General features: G+C 45.3%; 1 protein-coding gene and 1 long non-coding RNA gene across 2 annotated transcripts; one reads left to right on the top strand and one right to left on the bottom strand.

Annotated features, from left to right (window-relative positions):
• Positions 1-1,611: 1,611 nt before the first annotated feature.
• Positions 1,612-6,047, bottom strand: LOC123055600 (uncharacterized). Its single transcript, XM_044479548.1, has 2 exons — positions 5,921-6,047; positions 1,612-2,201 (listed from the first exon to the last, which is right to left on the bottom strand). The coding sequence occupies exons 1-2, from the start codon at positions 6,045-6,047 to the stop codon at positions 1,612-1,614; spliced, it is 717 nt and encodes a 238-aa protein (XP_044335483.1).
• LOC123048581 (uncharacterized) lies at positions 4,162-5,096 on the top strand. Its single transcript, XR_006423323.1, has 3 exons — positions 4,162-4,300; positions 4,402-4,478; positions 4,564-5,096. It is a non-coding gene; the product is annotated as an uncharacterized lncRNA (long non-coding RNA).
• Positions 6,048-22,017: the final 15,970 nt, after the last annotated feature.

Below are 22,017 nucleotides of genomic sequence, written 5' to 3'. Positions count from 1 at the left end.
GACCCTTAAGCGTGTGACCCTATAGGTTCGGTGAAGTATAGACATGACCCGGAACCCCTTCCGATCAATGATCAACATCGGAGCCGTGGACACCCATATTGACCCCTATACCCACACGAATAAATATTCGAGTGAACCTCCAGTTGCCGTGTGCTATTCCTGTTGCTTCGCGATATGTTACAAATACCCGAGGTGAGACATGTTGGCATTCCCGTGGATCAACAACTTGTCCACTATGCTAGTTACCTCGTTACCGGTATTGTTCTCTTTTCTCGTTATCGTGTTCCGGCATCCCCGTGATCAAATCACAAAGTGTCTGGCCAGACGATGATGGATACCGTAACACCGAGAGGGCCCAGAGATATCTCTCCATCGTCGGAGGAGCAAATCCCAATCTTGAGCTATCAAGTTACTTGACACACTTTTCCATGAACCCGTAAGCCGCCGTAATAGCCACCCATTTACGGATGACGTTTAACAAACCCCAAAGTTCATGAAGCAAGCATGAAGAAACTCGATACTCTCATGGTCTAAGGAATCATGCAAACGTTAACCATCTCTGTGTTATGTACCAATAAACTTGTGACGAATGAATCTCATAGCATAACATCAATCCGGGTCGATTCAGCACAAATGTTCTCTTAACATTGTGCCCTCAAAGTTGCTGGCATAGACATGCCCATGACCAGGAAAATAGAATCATCATGCAACACTTGAGCTAGTCTTAGAGGCCAGACTAGGAATACTTCTTACGTTTATTATTCCACACGTGCATTTGAGTCTTCCTCCGAGCCTCGTGGATATTGCAGACTCGAGAATCATTGCAGTTATAGCATGGAACATAAACATAATTATGAACTCGGAGATAAATAATATCATTTATTATTGCCTCTAGGGCATATCTCCTACATTTTTTTCGTCACCTCCCCCACCCCATCGGTTTAGTTTCGCGTCACCCTCACACACAACAAAAAAATCTGAACGGATCAGAACTTTCCATTCTGGCGCAAGTCATTGAGGAATGTATTTATGTGAAAGAATCAATCACGATCAATCTCTAAAGACCAAATCTAAATTAATTAACCTTACCTTAAATTGCTCGATCACATTAATTAGGAAATAAATAACTGAGTATTGCTGCCGCTCCTAAAGACCAGTTGGTGAATAGTTTCCACGGTTTTTTTTGCTGGTTTTTTCGTCACCTCCCCCACCCCACCGGTTTAGTTTCGCGTCACCCTCACACACAACAAAAAAAATCTGAACGGATCAGAACTTTCCATTCTGGCGCAAGTTATTGAGGAATGTCTTTATGTGAAAGAATCAATCACGATCAATCTCTAAAGACCAAATCAAAATTAATCAACCTTACCTTAAATTGCTCGATCACATTAATTAGGAAACAAATAACTGAGTATTGTTGTCTGCCGCTCCTCCTCCACCAGTCCACAACGCACAATCTGGATGAACGCTAGGGCAAAAAGAGAACACACACGGCACGATCTGTCCTCCTCTCCCCCAGCCCTCCTCTACATGCTCCTCCTAGATCGTGTCCCCGTCAGCCAAGTCCACTCCTCGGCGTGGTCCATCTCAGCCGTGAAAAGGTGATCACCATCAGCCAATAGCAGCTGCCAGAATCATCGTCTGATGCGCACTAGGTTTCCTACGCCGCCGCCACCGCAGGGGAACTCCTCGTCCCGCCCAGCCTCCGGCCGCTCCGCCCCCTTCCCTTGCCATCGCCGCAGTCACCCCCTCCATCTCCTGCCGGAGCCACTCCCCTGCCACGAACATCCTGCGCGCGCTGTACATGACCGGTACGGCGGCCCTGACGGGGAGCGAGAACCGCCACGGGACCGCGGCGGTGAGCCCCTTGATGAAGACCTGCGCGGAGAGCAGGAACACGTGCGGGGCTGCGGCGGCGATCCCCGTGGTGTCCCCGGACCGGAGGCCGTCGAGGACGTAGAGCGCCGAGAGCGCGGCACCAACGAGGAACCTGCCCACGGTGTGCGCGGCGAGGAGGAGGCGCGCGAGGCCGAGGAAGACAGGCAAGGACGGGTTGGGCTTCCCAGGGCGCTGCGGGAAGGCGAGCGTGGCCAGGAGAAGGTAGGGGAGGAGCAGGACGGCGAAGGCGATCTCCGAGAGCGGCACGGTGGTCGAGAAGGCCAGCACGGCCTTGGCGCGCAGCGTGTTGAGATGCTTGCATGTTTCATGACATGTACCTAAAGGTCAAGGTAACATGTTCAAGAACAAGAGGGTCCTCATGGAGAGTATCCACAAGTCCAAGGCTGAGAAGGCAAGAGAGAAGACCCTCTCTGACCAGTTTGAGGCCAAGCGTGCCAAGAGCAAGGCTAGCTAGCAGGGAGAGGAATATTGCGAGGAGGCAGGAGAGATTGGCTCAGGTAAGAGCTAATTTTTTAAATAATACATTTTTTAATTAATTTTCATAAATATTACGCTGGGTAATTTTTTTTCAAAAATAATACACCGTCGGCCTGCTGCAGGCCGACTGGGCCTAGTCGGCCCACAGCAGGCCGACTGGGCCTAGTCGGCCCACAGCAGGCCGATTGGGTAGGCCCCTGTCGGCCCACTGTGGGCTGATTGGGTCCTGTCGGCCCGCCGTGGGCCGACTGGAGCTAATTAGCTCGCTGTGGGCTAATTGTTTTTGCAAAAAAATAGGCATAAAAAAATATGTTTAAAAATGTTAATTATGTAATTAAAAATGTTAAACGTGTATAAAAAAAGTTCGTGATGTATACAAAAAATATACAATATATATGAAAAAAAGTTGACATAAAAAATATGTTTTAAAAAGTGTTAAGCATGTATTTAAAGTTGTTAAATGTGTGTATAAAAAATGTTGCTTATTTATACAAAAAATATAGAATGTGTATGAAAAAAAATTGACACCAAAAAAATATGTTTGAAAAGTTGACATTTTTTCAAATACATGATTAAAAATTGTTAAATGTGTGTATAAAAATGTTTCTTATCTATTCAAAAAATATAGAATGTGTATGAAAAAAAGTTGACACCAAAAAAAAATGTTTGAAAAAAATGTTCCAGTTCCATACAAAAAGAGCAACCAATCATTCTTAGGTCCGTGATGCTCCCATACTGGATCCGGAGCTGGAACATTTTTTTAACCTTTCATTCCAATACATGAAACATTTTTGTGTACTCGTTGAATATTTTTTCAAATACATGATTAACATTTTCTTCAAACATATTTTTTTGGTGTCAACTTTTTTTCATACACATTCTATATTTTTTGTATAGATAAGGAACATTTTTTCAAATACATGTTTAACATTTTTTTCAAACATATTTTTTTGGTGTCAACTTTTTTTCATACACATTCTATATTTTTTTGTATAAATAAGGAACATTTTTTATACACACATTTAACAATTTTTAAATACATGCTTAACACTTTTTAAAACATATTTTTTATGTCAACTTTTTTTCATATATATTGTACATTTTTTGTATACATCAGGAACATTTTTTTATACACGTTTAACATTTTTTAATATTTTTTAAACATATATTTTTTATGCCATTTTTTTGCAAAAACAATTAGCCCACAGCGAGCCAATTAGCTCCAGTCGGCCTACAGCTGGCCGACAGGACCCCATCAGCCCATAGTGGGCCGACAGGGGCCAGTTGGCCAGCTGTAGGCCGACTGGAGTCCAGGCTGTGGGCCGACTATGTGTATTATTTTTGAAATTTTTTATCCAACGTAATATTTATGAAAATTAATTAAAAAATGTATTATTTAAAAAAAATAGCCAGGTAAGATGATTTTCACTTGAGCCCTGTCTATTTCCTCACATAGTTAGATTTGTGCTGCATTATATTGGTACTGAAATACATAATGCGTGCACATGTCTCCTGTTGGATGTTTCAGAGATGCTTATGCAGGGTTTCTTTTTCATGGTGCCAGCTAATGAAATTTACGTGCTCTGATGATGAATTCGTGCCATGTCGAGTTGGATTGGCGGTGGCATATTTTTCCTCTTGTAGTCAAATTAGTGAGATGCTTCGTTCTCTTCTTTATGTGAACGTACATGTATGACCAGTGTAATTAGGTGCAGTAGTTTTGGTCAATGTCAAAGCAGAAGAGAGCTACATGTATGACAGTATTGGATCACGGCGAGAGAGTACTGTAGCTTCGTCCCTCCCTGATGCTGCTAATGCAAGATGCATAGGAATCTTATTCAATATCAAAAATTGACATACCGTGCAATCATGTCTAATGTCTTTCATTAAATCTCCGCGGAGGTGCCGGCCGGCTGGTACATATGTCAGTGCATCATCTATCTCAGACTCTCAGTCACAGCTATCTAATTGGGGTATATTCATCTCCAATTACAGCCTCATACTTTTTTGGACATTCATTTACAGCCCGATCTACTTGGATGTGCAGACCTAGGAGTTGGAACAATTCACCAAGAGAAGCCAGTTCGTGTATAACAGAATGGGTGAGGAGTAAAGGCGTGTCATATTCCATATTTTCATTCAGATTTCAGAGAACGCGACAGTAATTTTTGATATTTTGCTCTACAGGTGGAATTTATCATGAGATCCTACCCAAATCCGAGTACTTCTCCAAGGCACTGTACACCTTCCATTTCGCCCAAAACGATCTCTCTGTGGGCTACTTCACCAATAAGACTACCAAACAGATTGAGGCCTATGACCCCGATCCTAAGGAGCGGTTCACTGTGGCAATGCAGGTACAATTCAAACTAATTTGCTGACAATCTCGCTCACAACCAAGGAAAATTTAGTTCTTGACACAATTAACATTACATGATCTGTGCTGGCTATACTTTATTCATGCTTGCTTTGAAGTCTTGGTTCATGGAAAGAATTTATAATTTTATCTCTGTACTACACATGTAATATAACTTGTACAAGAAGAATAAGAAGCTTGTCAAGTTTTATCTCTGTACCAGACATGTAATATACCTTGCAGTAGAAGAGTACTAGACATGTACATTCTAAGGCTGAACCAGCCTTAGATTACTTGTAGAAGAAGCTTGTCAATTTCCTATCAACGAATTTGCCAGGCTGGTCTCATAACTGAGCCAGTTCTACGATGCTCAATATCTTGTTGCTTTTCTCTCTGAATCCTTGGGTATGAGGCCCAAGCTTTGCTAAATTAGCAATCCTGCATCTGCATCCACTTGCAAGTTGCAAATTGAGGCAAGGATATTCATTGTCAAACAAACACTACTATGCTGCTAATAACAAAAATTAAATTGCATTAGGATGCATGAACTACTTATTTTCATCTTTGATAAGGAAGTTTGGAGATATATATTTATATGTGTCGACCTTTTCCTTCTTTCAGTGAAAAATCATGCATGCTTCGTGTTATATTACTGTTACACCTTTCATACACAGATAGGTTGTGAACTGAACAAGTCAAGTTTTAAAAGTTCCAACAATTTCTGACCTTAAAATTTTAATGCAGTTTGTTTAGCACTAAATGCCAGAGACTGAAAATCATGAGAGAATCTAATGCATCCGTCTGCAGTTTTTACCAGTAGATGTGTCGAACTCTACTTGTATTTGTGTTTCCTACCATGATTGGTTACATTCGCTGATCCCTTTGGTTTACCGAGAAATTCTTGAAACACGGCCATCTAAGTACTTTTACTCATGCATCAAGTGGTCGAATCAAGCATGCTGTCAACAGTAGTGTGGTAATGGTTCTTTGGTTGATACGATTGTGATTGCACATAATAAACACTGAAGTTCAGTACTAGCTCTAAGGTGAGTAGTTGAATTACTGATAATGGAGGTAATTAAGTGGTTAGCTAAAATGATAAGGATTTGATGTATTCAGCCCAGTCATGTGTCTAATTTCCTGAAAGTTGTTAGTTTGTCGGATGCATTTATTTTCCTAGATGCCCCGAGAAGAGGTAGTAGTGGTGGTGCGGGCGCGCCGTGGGCAAGGTGTGCTCCGGGTGTTGCGGCGGGGGCGGCTGCCCCATCGATGGCAGCGCGATGCCCCCCGCCGTCGGGCCCACGCCGCCAGACATTGGCGGTGACCGGAGACTGTCGCGACGATTGTTGGTCGGTTGCGGAGCTTGCAACATGACCTGGTAGCGCCAGCGTTGGCGAGAGAGTGAGGTGTCCCCAGTGCAGTAGGCGGGGGAAAGCTTAAGGCGACCGGTGCCCGTCGGTCCTCATCGCTGCACGTCGAGGTCAAGTCTGAGGCTGTGAGCTGATGCATCCACAGACATCATCGTCGACTGCATCTTCAACCTCCGGACGCCGCTTCCGTAAACTGCTTCATCAACCTCAGCCATGACCCTTCCTCCCGGTCGCCGTGTTTAATATCCTACTCGTCGGCCGCCGATCTCGAGCACCACGAGCGAAGGTGGATGCCCTGACTGCCGATCACCAAGGTGAGCTCCAATTTTTGTTGATGTGCAGTTTGTTGGTCGGACGCCACCTAAACTGTGAAGTTCTACCCAATATGAACTGTTTGTTGTGAGCTCTGTAGTGTTGTGTCCTTTAAAACTGGGCATGTTAGGCTTGTTGTAGACAGTGCTATGCTTGTTGCTAGCGATTGATTGCTAAATGTGCTATGATTGTTACAGACAGTGGGAATGGTAACTACTAACGAATTTTGATTCAGTTGGTTAGTTACTATAAGCAAGAACACGTTTTATAAGCGCCAAAATGCTAGAGAGAAAATTTCAAGAGCCAAGAACACAACAGGGTCGTTGACTTGGTTAGCCTCTTTGATGTAATAAATTGGTGTTGGTGGGTCCATGTGGCTGGAGAACCCTTTTTCTCCAAAACATCGGCACTGTCGTGCTCATCGTACACGCCGGCATGGTGGTGCTCAACTTATGGGAGTAGGTTGGCAACCACCACCTCTTATTTCATCTAAATAATCACATTTTGCTGATATTTTTCTTCTGATTGATGATTGATTCAATTTGCACAGAGCAATTCTGGAGGGAATAGTACAAGCTAACTGTAAATCATTTCTTAGCTGGTCAATCATGTAATTAGAAAGCAAAAATAAGCTACCAAAATGATATAGCTTGGTAGAGAAGTTTGGAATATTAATCTCCTGGTTTAGTTACCCAGGCAATGAAGATCCCACACAATTTTTTGAACTCCCATGCAAATTATTATGACAAGTTGCTTGGTATCTGACAATCTGCTTGTCCTTCTGCTATGCATTTTCAGAAACTCCGCGGAAAGCTGCTGCAGATAGGTGTTGTGCTGGTATATTCTTTCTGTAGCCTTTGTTCAGGTAAATCAGACCAAGACTTGGAGACTATAGATAGCCACTCTTTTTTACCAACCTTTGTTTTTGTTAATAATGAGTCTGACAATGAAGTGACTACATCTCCATCTTTTCACCTTTGTTTCTACTGAGCTTCTCAAAGGTCCATTCCTGTAATATTTTGGAGGACATCTCCCATTACAATCATTGGGGTTTTCAATTTATGAGTAAGGCACGCGAAGCTCCCTTACAAACCCGACAAATCGTACTTCGGAATCATCGCATTTTTCTTCATCGGCGGTTCACATCAAACACGTAAGCAAAAGGCAATATATATACTACTGGACCCTGAAGCCCCAAATCATCTTCCGTTTTCTATGTACTCCCATGATTATTTAGCAAATGCCAAAATAGTGTTTCTTTCATGCGCACATCGTTTCGTTTGGAGTTTTGCCCACTTGATCTGAATATGAGGAAGGACAAATATCTTGTAGCAAATCAGATTCAGGTCATGTCATGATTCCTTAAGGGCCTCATGACTGGTGGTGTTTCTTTCTTTCAAATGAAAACACCATGGTGATTCCTATTTTTCATAGTTGTACTAGCAGGATTATCATAACAACTAAGCAAATTCCAAGTTGGAAATTTGAAGATAAAAAATTGAGGCGTGTGATCAGGTGTCAATACTTAAAGAAAGAGCCTTTAGTTTTTCTTAATCAGAATGCAGAAATTTAAGCATGTAGATCTTTGATGAAAACATAATTAAGATATTGCTGAGGTAATCTCATGTTACCTTTGTATTATGTTAGCCTGCTAATTTACTATATCCAGGTCATAATATTGTTGCTATTTTCATGAACTAAGTAATGGTTAATGACACAACTCGATGAACTAAGTATTGAGAGCATGGGCTGTTGCGGTGGACCGGTGGTAACGACAAGCTCAGAGGGTTTTGCCACTTTTATCATGTTTGGTCGTGCTAGCACTGACAACGTAGAATAAACAATATACTGCTGGGACCAGTGACACTTATTCTACTTCCTTAACAGCGGGCAAATTGGTAATTTTTGGTCGATATAGCAAGTTTGAGAAGACCCAATTTTGTTATACTATGTAAGTTGATACACTTTTTATATGTTCGATTGGTGATATTGGAAATAGCTAAGCTTACTGGTGTGATCCATCTAGGAAAATCTCACACAATGACATAAACCTATATCTAGAATGATACGAGGACTGTGAAATAGAAAGGATGTGATGCTACTATGTTCTGGTGGATTGTAAGATGGTATTTGAGGATTTACTAAGTATTTAATGATTGGAAACATTACTCTTGGTATGTTTATAGGCGAGGCTGCTGGCGCCTTGCATGTCAACCCACGACCGCTATAGCGCGATGTGGAGGGCCACTCCTCCTTGTCCCCCTCCGCCTCGCGAACGAAGGCATCCCAGTCATCCTCTTTGCCGGATCTGTCACCTCTAGCGCCGTCGGTGTCGACATTGGGACAGAGAGGGGGAGGGGAATGGACGTGGAGTGGAGGTGAATCGACGCAGTGCGGATTGAAAGTGAAGTGGAGTTAGGGTTTGCTCCGGGTAGGGATTTTAGTGGGAACAAAGTGGGGTCTGACGCGGGCTAGCATGGGCCAGGCTAATGTGGCGGACGCGGGCTTCCTATATCCGCCCCGATTTTGGTTAGATATGATGGGTGCGAGACAACCCATGCCTATAGGGTTGTTATGAGTCATCGGTCTGCGTCGGTTTTTCTGACCGGGCCTTTCGACCGGGCGTATAGGGGCAGTTTGTGGTGCTCGGATGTAGATGCTCTCTATTGTGGCGTAGTGGAGGTGGTTGGATCGACGGGTGAAGAAAAAGACAAACATTTGGAGGAAGACCAGCGACAATCGAGCTCGACTAAAACATACATTTCTTTTTAGTTAATCGCAAAGGCACTCCCTTCAAATTTCCATGCATTGTGACCATACGAGTACATTTTACTTCTATTATCACTATATTCAAAATAATATTAATTTAGGAAATTACCGAGATTTGTCTGGCTATTATTTATTTATGCTCTGGTGGAATGGTAAAGAATTACTTCATCCGGTTTCTACGATGGGTATTCTCTATTAGACATTTTAATCCTTTCGACGTGAAGTATTTGTGCTAACTGCATATATTGCTTGTGCATAATGGGTACAAGTTCAGGAAGATGTTTTTATTATACTTGCTCGAATATCATGCCAGTGAAGATAAAAACAAAATTTCTGATATTGTGCGAGATTTCTTAAGTGCATCAAATAGTAGATCTTAATTTGTAACAACTTTTTAGTTGGATAATCGTTCTATATGTATCCAAGGTGAAATTGCCTTTTTGCTATCAATTAACATTGCGAGTGAAGTGGATTTAAATTGTTACTCGATTGGGCCCATGATATCTATTCTCTACACGTGAAATTTAACATGCTTTATGTTTACATAGTTCCAGCAAAATATTTTAAAAGGCCGTGACAACGCACGGGCATTCTACTAGTCGATATAGTTGTCTCGTGCATAGCTACAGTAACCACGCACTGGTACATCTCGTCCAATGGCCGGCCTAGTTGGGGCTTTGCCATGTGCGCCGCGCCTCCTATTGGACGCAACGAGCATCAATATGAGCTCCAGGAGTCGGACCTCCCACAATGCAAAATACACTCGTGCTCTCGGGTGCCACCGCACTCTATATGCAAAAATAATTTAATATTCAAAAAAGTTAAAAAGATTCTGAATCTTTTTTTGAATCAAACAGATCAAGCATTGTACTCGTATGAAAAATGCGCCGGAGAATGACTTCAATTGTATCCTTTGTCAAAGATTCGGCAAAAAAGACTATATACAAGTACTATTCATGGTGTATTGTTGTCATAAATTTGCCTTTTTGCCTGAAGTCAATGGAAATCATTTCTTGGCCAAACTTTTCTTGACTCTTATATTTCTAAACGGATGGAGTACTAAGGACATCTCCAACAGCAACCCGCAAATTTTCTTACGGATCCGTCGGACATTGATGCGGGAGGCCGCCATCCAACCGTAGCCGCATATGTTACAACCCGCATTTTAGCTAACCAGACGAAATTCATGCAAACCAGTCGATATTCATCAAAGTTCGGATAGAAAACAACACAAATCATCCATACATAGCATGCAAATTAAGTCTAGTACAACAAGGTCTCAAATTCGACTAGATCCCAGATGTTCAAAAAGTTTTTCATGAACAGATCATGTCGTCCCACACATACTTCCCCTTCAGCTTCATGGCCGAGTAGCTCACCATCCTTCGTACTCTAAAAACGACATAGAATTTGAAAATAAACTCAATGAAATTTTACCGAACACCTGCCAGGCGTGGTGTCCGCCATGGAGGTCGTCAACAGGGGGCAGAGTGTACCTGCGTACAAACGGCTCCAGGGTGGACAGCTCTGTCGAGTGGATGCGTCGGTGCTGGTTGCGGAAGTCTGACAACGCCTCTGTGACAGCTGGAGATGTACAACAGCGGCGACGGAGGTGGAGGATGCAGATGCAAAGGAAAGGGGAGAAGGGGTGGAGTGGAAGAAAATTGGACCGGGAGGGGAGATTGGGTGGGCCAGGGGTGTCGGAGTCCTATGATTCGTGCTGTCCGGACTCCCACAAACCTCCCCCCACTTTATCTTCAATTTACGGGAGAAACGCGTTCGGACCGTCCCGCGGACCGATACATGCCCGCGTTGGATGGGGACCGTCCCGCGGACCGATACATGCCCGCGTTGGATGGCTTCCGCGGTTTGGATGGATGCGGGCGGTTTGTGGGTTCACCTTGGAAATGCCCTAACTAAGAGTTTTAACGTGCTCCCTTTTACCCTATCTTTTCATTAATTAGTGGTTTGACTTACTCTTACCTTTTTATCTTATATGTAAAAGGTGAAGGTAAGAAGAAGTATGTTAAAATTTAGGGCCGTGCTACGCGTCGACCGGCGGATCTTTTAAAAGATCCGCCGCCTCGCGAGCCGTCCTTTCTTCTTCTCTAATTTCCTCCGCAATGCTCTTATTGCAAAATCTTTTCTTCTCTAACTTTTTGCAACAAGAGCCATATTACAAAAAATCTTCTTCTCTAATTTTCTACAACAAGACCTCTGTTGCAAAATCTTCTCTTCTCTAATTTCTCGCAACAAGACCCCTGTTGCAAAAAAATTATTCTCCATTTTTCTACAACAAGACCCTTGATGCAAAACTTCTTCCCTATTTTTCTGTAACAAGACCCTTGCTGCAAAACCTCCATTGCAATAGGACCCAACATCTCTAGCCCCTTCCATGTATTCCTGCAACAAGATTGTTGTTGCGAAAACTTGCAAGAACGCCGACCGCTACAACGGAGAGAGCACCCCGTGGTCTCAACAGCACCCGCTTTTTTACGACGAAGGAGGACGCCGGTGGCCGCCGCCGATGTGGCGGCTTGCAGCAACGTGCTTGTTTGAGAAGAGGTGGGGAGGAGATCCATGGAAAGAGGCAAGGGATGGAGAGATAGAGGTAGGGGATGGGAGAGTCAATGTGAGAATGTGTGGCTGTTGCGGTATGCCTTTTCGAAACAGGTGCCCAGTTGCAAGAACCGGAGTACGGAGTGCTCTGCATGGTGAGATGAGATCCGGAAAAAGGTTGCGGGTGAAGGTTGGATTCAACGTATGGATAGGAGAGATAAATAAAGGGTCTGTTTAGGACACATCTAGATGTGACATAGTTATGTGACATCTAAGCTGATGTCCTCTCCTGTTTGTGGTCTTTTTTTTTGTTTCTTTTGCTGCATTATATATTTATGGGAGTTTAGATGTGACATCCTTAAAAAACATCTAATGTGAATTAGACAAACTGATAAATGTATGCGGCCATTTCGGTGGAGATAGAGATGAAGACGAGAAGCGGTGCGCTGGCCCATCAAGACGCGTGTCAAGTGTAGAATGTGGCGGATGTGAGAGGAAATATCGGCCGGTTGACCACAAGCTTTTCCCTAAAATTTACCGTACTAAATTATTTGGCGTATACAGGCGCACTTAGCATCCAAGCGCACCAAGTTCGCGTCAACTAGCGAACCAACCTGTGGTTGGATGGTTAGAGGGACTATGGTATCCCCAGCACACCAGGGTTCAAGTCCTGGTGCTCGCATTTATTCCTGGATTTATTTTAGGATTTCCGGCGATGCGCATTCAGTAGGAGGAGACGTTCCCGTCGATGACGAGGTGCTAACGTGACTTCGTAAATTTCAACATGATATGCTGGCTCAGTCTTTCGGAGGTGCTCATAAGGATAGTGTGTGCGTTCATAGGGATGAGTGTATGCGCGTGTATGTGAGTGCTTGCGTCTGTACTGTGTTCAAAAAAAAAAGTTCGCGTCAACTATCATAGATGTAAGATTCAAAAAAGGAAAAGAAAAAACTTCCATAGGCTTCTGCAATCTTTCGAGAATCCATGTCTTGCAGCAGACGCGAGACGTCCAAGTCCAATAATACCATGACAGCCAACTTGTAACTCAAGCCAAGCTGAATTTATAGGTAGCGCGGGACACCGTCGTCGGCAACTTGTTAGTTGTAGCTCAAGCCGCAGGCCACCACCGCCACCGCACCTCCACCGCCGGAAACCCGACCGCGCAGATGCAGCTACCGGACATCGTCAAGGAGACAGGCCTTGGCCTCATCCTTGGCGCCATTGGAGGCTCCTCCTACTACTTCATCAATGGCCTCTGCAGCTCCCCCGAAGGCCGCCGGCTTGCCGGCGGCGCCCAGGCAGTCGTTACTAACGCGCCCCGCATCGGCTATTGGGTGGCCTTGTTTGGTCTCCAGGCAGCCATTGGCTGCGGCATGGAGCACGTGAACAAGAAGGACGACCCCCTCAACACCGTCATCTCCTGGGCCGGCGCCCATGCCGTCGTCTCCATGCGCCAGGGGCCACGCGCCGCCGCCCTCGCCGGGCTCAAGGGTGCGGCCGTCGGTGGGCTCGCCGAGATCGCTGCGTACGGCCTTGATATTTGATGCTATGAGGAGTTTTTTCATCTGCAAGCTCCGCTAAAATTTAGGAGTTGGATGCCGTAATTTTTGTTAGCACACATTAGTACTTGCATAGATATGGAGCGTCCTGTTCTTGACTCGTTATTCCCGTTGTTCTAGCTGCGAATGCAATCTTTATGTATTCTACAAGAGCCATGCATTTCTCTCTATTTTTGTGTGTTCTACTTTCTACCAAAGTCACCACACGTTAACCCAGTTTTAGCCTGATTTTCCGCCTATTAACCGGGAAATTATCACTTCTTTTTAATCAATAAAAATGACAAGTCATTTGTCTCGTTTAAAAAAAAGTCAGCACACCTTCGACACAAAGCATCCTTCGTCAAACTTCACAGAATTGAAGATACAGATCATTGTCATGGTCTTCATTGGACAATTCTTCCTCTGAATCTTTGTTTGCATGTGCATAGAGCACGTACATGCATGACAGTGTCAATCTAAACGAACCCACGTCCCAAGATGAATCGGATGACAGACTGACCTATCTGGGCGGTGGCCCCCCAGCTCACAGGAAAATATATGTATATATCTTAGTTTTAGGCCTAATTGTCCACTAAATATCAGTCTATAGTGATTTTGTTTGCCCCCCCCCCCCCCCCAAGCCATGCCCCCCATGATTTTAGCCCAAGCTCCGCCACTGCCTGACCAGACCACACGCCGCACCGATCAGCTAGCTCCATCGCACGGCCACCGTTGCCTCGAAACTACCACCACCCACCTCCTGCAGCCCATCGCATGGGTGCAGGCCACATCATTGCCTTGCACCCCTGAAAAAAGTTTAAATTAAACCTTAAATTTGTATTCGAAGTTCGGATTGAACCCTTACCTTGAAATTCCTAAACTGGCACCCTGTCATTTCTACTCCCAGTCGACCATAACCATTTTTTTTCTCAAAAAGCTTTGTTGGGGCTCCAGGATTGCTTTTGTTGCACAAGCACGAGTGGAGATCTATAAAGGTTCCTCTCTCTCAACAATGGTGGTAACTGGCAGAATTCGAATTAAAAGGGAAAATGTAGGGGGGAGAGAGAGAGGTCGTCTTTCTCCTCACGTCATCGAGTGCCTGCCAACTAGCCATTTCTCCAGCCTACCCAGGGCAGAACTATAATGTTGGGACGGGCCCAATTGACCGCGATGACCTTGACCCGAGCCCTTGTATATGCGCCTGGGCCTTCCCAAAGAAAACAAATAAAAAACTAATCTAAGTTAGAACCTACCATGATCACCTAAAGTTCCTATTTCATGCCTCGTGGAATAGTAGCTTCTTCCTACAAAACATGGACCCCTCCCGCTAATTGGCCGACCGATGTAGGGGGGTCGTTTTCCCAATTTTGGGAAGATTCTGTCTAGCTTTTTTTTCTTTTTCTTTTGTCTACGTATCTTCTTTGCTGGTTTTTTATTTTCTTTTTCCTTTTTCCTTGGCAAGTTTTCAAGTTTTTTTGATTCATGACATTTATCAAAATTTGTGAACTCTTTTAAAATATAGTATTTTAAAATTCACGAATATTTTTTAAATCTATTGACCTTTTAAATATTTATGAACGATTTTTAAATTCATGAACATTTATTTAGATTTGTGATCAATTTTAAATTCATGATTTTTTAAAACATTGCATTTTTTCAAATTCATGATTTTTTTTATTCTCATGAACATTTTTTAAAAATTTGATTCATGAATTGTTTGAAAAAAACCAATCTTTTTATACTCTTGAACAATCTTTGGAAGACATATTCTTGAACAATCTTATGGTCCGGAGGTATGCCAGCAGCAGAGGATTGGCGAATAGAGGAGCAGAACTGGCTGTTTCCAAAAAAAATTTAGAGAACTGGCTGTTTCCAAAGGAAGCAGAAAACCTGCTTTTCGTGTGGAATTGAACACTCAATAGCGACCAATTTCCCCAGTCTCGAGAGCTCAATGTGCCTGTCCGTAAATTTTAAGTCCGTGAATATTTTTTGAACTTTTGAACTTTTTAGACCAATAATACTATTCTAAATTCATAAAAAATTGAATTCATTAATTTTTAATCTATAAAAATATGGTAATTCTTTTTGTCTTCAGAAGGGAGCGGAAAACCGGTATTTGATGTGGAGGTGAGCACTCAGCAGCGACCGATTTTGCCCGTCGAAGCCAGCCGTGAGAGCTAAATGGGCTGGCCCATCTACACCGTACCCTATGCAAACTTTTCGTCTAAAAAAACTAAGGTGTGCAAACGTTGGAGAATCGGTGTCTTGGAGCAGACGTGAGAGGCGAGGAGTCCAACACCATGACTGCCAACTTGTAACTCAACCCAACCGAGTTATAATACTCCCGAGATATCCCGTCGTCGCCAAGTTATCACTCAAGCCGCAGGCCACCACCGCCACGCCACTTCCGCACACCGCCGGAAACCGATGGAGCAGGGCACGACGACGGCGCCGACGCCGCTACCGGAACTCGCCAAGGAGACAGGCAATTGCATCGCCGTTGTCGCCGCTGGAGGCTGCGCCTTCTACTTCCTCAAGGGCCTGCGCAACTCCCCCACAGGTGGCCGCCTAGCCGGCGCCGCCCAGGCGGTCCGCGCAAACGCGCCGCGAATCGGCGGCTGGGGGGTCTGGCTCGGCGCCCAGGCAGCAATTGACAGCGCCCTGGAGCGCGTGAACAAGGACGACCGCTTCAACACCATGATCTCATATGGCGCCGCCAGCGCCCTCGTCTCCGTGCTCCGGGGGCCACGCGCCGCCGCCTTCTCCGGGATCAAGGGCGCCGTCTTCGGTGGGCTCGTAGAGATCGCTATACGCGGCCTTAAACGCTTCGAGGCCGACCTACCGGAACCGGAGAAGTGATCAATGGTGCCCTGAGGGTTTTTCCGGCTGCCTTTCCGATCGAGCTTGCCTATTGAACTTTTTGTTACTGCTTGTACTCTGAAAGTCTGAATGTTACTAAAATCTAGTCGCTGTACGTAATTTTTGTTAGTACGCATTACTACATACATGGATCGTTCTTTGTTTCTTGAGCTGTTGTTCCCGTTGTTCAAGATGCGAGTGCGATCATCGTATAATCTAGAGCCCAACGAGGAGATGATGTAGGAGCTCGGCGGCATCATCTCCAGTCTCCACCGTACTCCTCAGCATCGAAGCCTTCTTTGAACTTCCATGGAATTATTAGAATTGACTATGCGGATCACTGATATTCATCGGTCAATTCTTCCTCCATGTTCCTAAAAAAGTTCACGTCCAGATCAGTTGTCGTTCTTGGCATATATAGTTATACACGATCCACACCGGATGCAAATATTGGCCCAAAGCCATCGTTCTAGTTGTTTGGCGCACGGAAGAAGTGGCCGTACAAACCGTCAGGCCGGGCATCAGCATGTGCACACAGCCACACATGCATGATCTACACACCGCACAATCGGCAAAAACTAGCACATCGATGTCGAGGGCATCTGCCAAACGCAGTTCCCTAATGGCTTTGAGAAGGTCTGCCGGCAACTTCAGCCGGCAGTCGTGCCAATGTTTCTACTATGAGACTCTTAACATGTCACATCTGAACTTTGGTGTCATTACCCTGATCCTTGGTTGAGGCAACGGATATTCGACACTTTAGACCGATCACGGTGATTAAAGTGATCTAGCGGATTCTTTCGAAGGTGTGTGTGGCTTGGTTTGCCCCGGTGGTGGAACACCTTTCTCGCCCCTATCAGTCCACTTTTCTAAAAGGTCGTCATATTCATGGTGGGATCCACGGAAAAAAAAAACCTGGTGGGATTCTGGCTCTTCATGAGATTTGGTCACGAGGTTACATCAAGGCGTATTCTTTAAGTTAGACTTCGAAAAGCCATACAATCACATTAATGAATCCTTCCTTCGTTTAGTTTTTTAGCGGAGGGGGTTTAAGGAAGGCTGGTGCTCGTGGATCATGAAGTTGATTCGGAGCAACATCATCATGATTAATATTAATGGGGAGGTGCCCCCCCTCTTTAGGTATTCCCGTGGGTTGAGGCAGAGGGATCCTATTTCCCCACTCATCTTTAACCTCGTAGTCGATGCCCTTGCAGCCATCTTGGATAAGGCAAGGATGGCCGACCACCTCTTTGGGGTGGTTGTGCATCTTATCTATGGAGGTGGTGTCACACACCTGCAATATGCGGATGATACCATGATTATGGCCGAGGGGTCGGAATTTGACATCACCAATCTCAAGTTCATTCTTCTCTGTTTCGAGCCCCTGTCTAGTCTTAAGATCAACTTCGGCAAGAGTGAAGTTGTGGTTTTAGGCTAATCAGATGACAATCAGCAGTGGATCGCGGGCAACTTGAATTCCATGTTGTCCTCCTTCCCCATTTCGTACTTAGGGATGTCATTGTCTGATTCGAGCGTACCCTTGAGTGAGTTCGACCCGCTTATAAGTCGGGTTGCATCTAGAACGAAGCCATGATGGTGCGCCCCTTTTACATCCAGGGGAGGTAAGACCGTTCCTATTGATTCTTATCTGTCTAGTCTCCCCATATATATGATGGGATTGTATATATATATATCTTACCAGAAGGGGTACATAGCTCTTTCGATAAAGACCTTTCCCGCTTCTTTTAGGAGGCGACAGATGACCGACAATAATACCATATGGTCAAGTGGGGGTTGACATCTGCATTCCCAAGGAGCTAGGACGGCTAGGAACTCTTGCGTCCGGTCGCATGAAACTGGCCTTTATATGTTGTGGTAGGTCTTATGGTTCCTCCTTAGATCCATTCCGAATGACGTGACATTAATGACGTCATCGGTGAATAAATTTCCTTCATATCTCTCATCCAAGAGGTGGTTCTGTCGGCTCTCGCTATTCGATTTGGGAGGAAGTGTCTACGCTGGAGTTCTTTAGATCTAGAAGGATGGTTCATATGTCTTCGTGTTGGCATCAGAGGTAATGTTCCACTTCTTCATTCTCTTTTTGTGGTGGTGAACTCGTGGTGTTGCGGGCAACCAACGGTTTTTATGATGGAAGGCTTGCCCTTGGGGTTTGGAAGGATGTTCCCATTTGCAGCAACAACGTGGTTGTGGTTTCTTTTTCTCCCATTCGATGTCTTCATGACACCACATATTATACACCGTTGTTGCAAAATTGTTGCTTCTTTTCTGGGTCTTTGTCCACATGGAACTTAGCACGTCAATATCCTGGCTGTTGTTACCGTGCCAGGCCGGCTTCGGTCATAGGTTATGTGCCTTTAGGCCCAGGTTGGAGATTGAGTCTGTTTCGCTTCCCGAGAACTGGTGTGTAATTTCCTTGTTTTCTGGAGTTTCCTGCATACCTTTGAAAGTTTTATTGAATATAAATGGACAATGTTTAAATTCAGCCGGTTGATTTCTTTAAGAAATCAACCACTTCCAATAGAGGACACGTGCGCAGCGGGTCCAGCGCGTAACTCTCCACCTTATCCTACCGAGAAGCTTCGCCCAGCCACTGGTCGTCTTCCCCGAGCGCTCTGTTCTTCCCCTTCTCTCTCTCACAGATCTCTTTCTCTCAAGATCCAGATGGGTGAGCAGGCACTAACGCTGTTCGTCACCACTTCTGCAACCTTGCTCCTCCTCTCCTCCTCCACCTGCCACTCACCACCGATGCTTAAATCTCGCCGGGGCGGCGGAGCTCATGGTGCTACAAATCGGCGTCCGGGCGCGACACACTCGTGGTGCTGCTACCCCGCACATCTCGCCGACGTGCGAGGGATGGTGCTATGTAACGCTACTTCACCAGGAGGTCGTCGTGCTGCTAGCCGGCACGAGCTGCTCCATGGGGCGAGCGAAGGCCAATGGCGACACCCCTATTTTCTAACATCCCCCGGCGCTGCGATGAAGCTTTTGTGATGGTCGGCTGGTGCCGTGATGGAGCACCACTGGGTCGCGCGGTGCTGTGCTCGAGCTGAAAGTGGAGCATCATCGCGCCGCGCGAGGCAGCCACCCTACTAGGAAAAGCCTTATACATTGAAGTTTATCAGTAGCGTGTGTTTTGGCGCCCACGCTACTGATAATTACCAGTAGCGTGTGTTAAAAACAGCGCTACTGGTACCACTTAGTAGCAGCGTTGGTTTCTAGAGAGCACGCTACTGGTATGTTAGCCACACCACACCCCCCGGCCAAAACATAGTAGCAACGTTTGTACCCTAACAAGCGCTACTGTTAATAAAATGGCAGTAGCGCCGGTCAACAAAGAGCGCTACTGCTACTTCTTCTATGTGTAATATTTTACCAGTAGCGTGTTTTTTGGGCAAGCACTATAACTAGTTTTATGTACCAGTAGATATTTTGGCTGGCACACATAGCAGTAGCGCGCTTTGGTGCCCAGCGCTACTGCTAAGGTCGCCAGCCAAAATATCTGCCACCTTCCCCCCTCTTCTTCCTCCCCCTTTCTTTCTCCCCCCTCCCTCTTGCACCTGCTTGTTCTTCAATGCTTCCCCCTCTTCTTTGCCCCTCCTCCCCCCTCCATTAATGCCCTCCCTCCTTTCTCTTCCTTGTTTTTGCCCCTCCTCCCCTTCTCTTCTTTGCCCCTCCACCACCCCCTCCATTAATGCCCTCCCTCCTTCCTCTTCCTTTCTTTTGCCCCTTCTCCCCTTCTCTTCTTTGCCCCTCCACCACCCCCTCCATTAATGCCCTCCCTCCTCCCTCTCATAGCTCTCTCTCCCCTAGCTAGTTGGAGCTATATTTATTATGTTGGTACCTCACTATCTAGAGCTACTAGCTAATTATAAGAAGGTGCTCGATATCCCTCTCGACAAATAGGTGAGCAAAAAAAGAGTTGTGCAAGAATGGAGATATGTGTGTTTGCGATTAGGACCGAAACTATGTGCGATATGAATATATCGAATTGTGTGTGGCATGTGAGTGACATGAGTTGCCTATGTTTTGCCGAAATGTCGATTCAATTCCGTTTCGGCGAATTTCGGGCATGCAAACTCAATATGTCCTATGTTTAGGGAAGGTCATGCTGAATTTTTGTATGAATTTGATCCATGCATGCATATATACGTGGTTATAATATTTGCTTCGCGCGCAGGTGATCATGAAGGTCAATGGAAGGATGGTGGAAAGATACTGCCAATCCGCTATGGATGACATGTATGAAAAAAGACTGAAGGATGTTTTATGTCCGTGTCGAAAATGCAAAGGAAGAGTCAGGCTCGACCACTTTCAGGGTGGTAAATTCAAGGCGCACCTGCTCATGCATGGTTTCATGCATGTCCATACTCAGTGGATAAGTGAAGATGATGATGATGATGATGATGATGATGATGAGAATGATGATGAGGACGTCGACGGGGCAGGAAATAATGACATGGGGCCACCAGATGAAGAGATGACCAATTATGTGCCCGAAGAGGAAGACGGCCTTGGAAATGTCGATGGTGAAGAGGCAGTTCAAGGCGGAGAAGACGCGGACACGCCGCCGTCTTCGTCGCTACTAAGTTCAGCCATGCGGGACCCGCATGTTCGAGACCTGCTTCGCAAGAAGACGACTAGCGACAAAGCTGCTTCTAGAGAGGAGGCCAAACTGGCGCAACTGGAGGTAGACTCGATGACTCCTTTGTATGATGGTTGCAATCCCGAGGTGACCCGCTTGAGTTTCACACTAGAACTTCTAAAGACGAAGGCAAAAAACAAATGGACAGATACAAGCCTGGATGATATTCTGAAGTATCTAAAGAAGGTTCTTCCCGCGGGAAGCCTGTGTCCTACTAGTGTCGAGGAGGAAAAGAAAATCGTGTGCCCTCTTGATCTGCCACACATTAGATATCACACGTGCATCAATGATTGCATCATATATCGGAACGAGCACGCGGAAAAAACCGTCTGTCCAAAGTGCAATGCTTCACGATATAAAAAGGCCGGAAAGAAAGCTCCACAGAAAGTTGTATGGTACTTTCCGATCACTCCGCGTCTACAGCGGTATTTCGTAGATCCTAAGGAAGCAAAGCTTATGCGCTGGCACGCAGAGAGGGTGAAGCTAGATGATAGAGATGAGCCGAAGCTGAGACACCTCGCAGATGCTAGCCAGTGGAAAGCATTAAATGCTGAATTTGATTTTTTCGCAAATGATCCAAGGAACGTCGTGCTTGGCGCTAGTAGTGATGGCATGAATCCATTTGGCAACCAGAACACCAATCATAGCACATGGCCCGTGTTTGTATGGATGTACAACCTCCCCCCTGGTTGTGCATGAAGGAAAAATACATGCACATGGCTATGCTTATTCAAGGGCCGAGACAACCGGGAAATGATATAAATTTGTATCTCGGGTTACTGAAAGAGGAGCTACATACCTTATGGACAACGCCGGCCAAGACATGGGATGCAAGCAAAGGAGAGTATTTCTACATGAGAGCCGTGCTGATCACGACGGTGCAGGACTATCACGGTTACGGCAATCTCTCCGGCCAGGTGTGCCACGGATATTGCGGATGCACGAGGTGCATGGATGATACATCTTCTCTGCAGCTATCGAAAGATGGCGGGTCTTCGAAAATCGTTTACATGGGGCATCGAAGATGGCTCGAGAAGGATGACCCATGGAGAAAGCGTGGAGATCTATTCAATGGTAAGGCTGAGCATCGAGGTCCTCCACGTAAGCATACTGGTGCAGAAATATATAAGTTATTGAAGAACTGGGAAGAGTGCCCCTCGCCGGGAAAGACGAAGAAAAAGGTGCCGGAGCCCCTGCTGAAGGTATGGAAGACGA

This window comes from Triticum aestivum, chromosome 2D, assembly GCF_018294505.1.
Source record: "Triticum aestivum cultivar Chinese Spring chromosome 2D, IWGSC CS RefSeq v2.1, whole genome shotgun sequence".
In the NCBI taxonomy this organism is placed as follows: Eukaryota; Viridiplantae; Streptophyta; class Magnoliopsida; order Poales; family Poaceae; genus Triticum; species Triticum aestivum.
The sequence above is the reverse complement of the archived record's forward strand: the minus strand, read 5'-3'. Positions and strand labels throughout refer to the sequence as shown.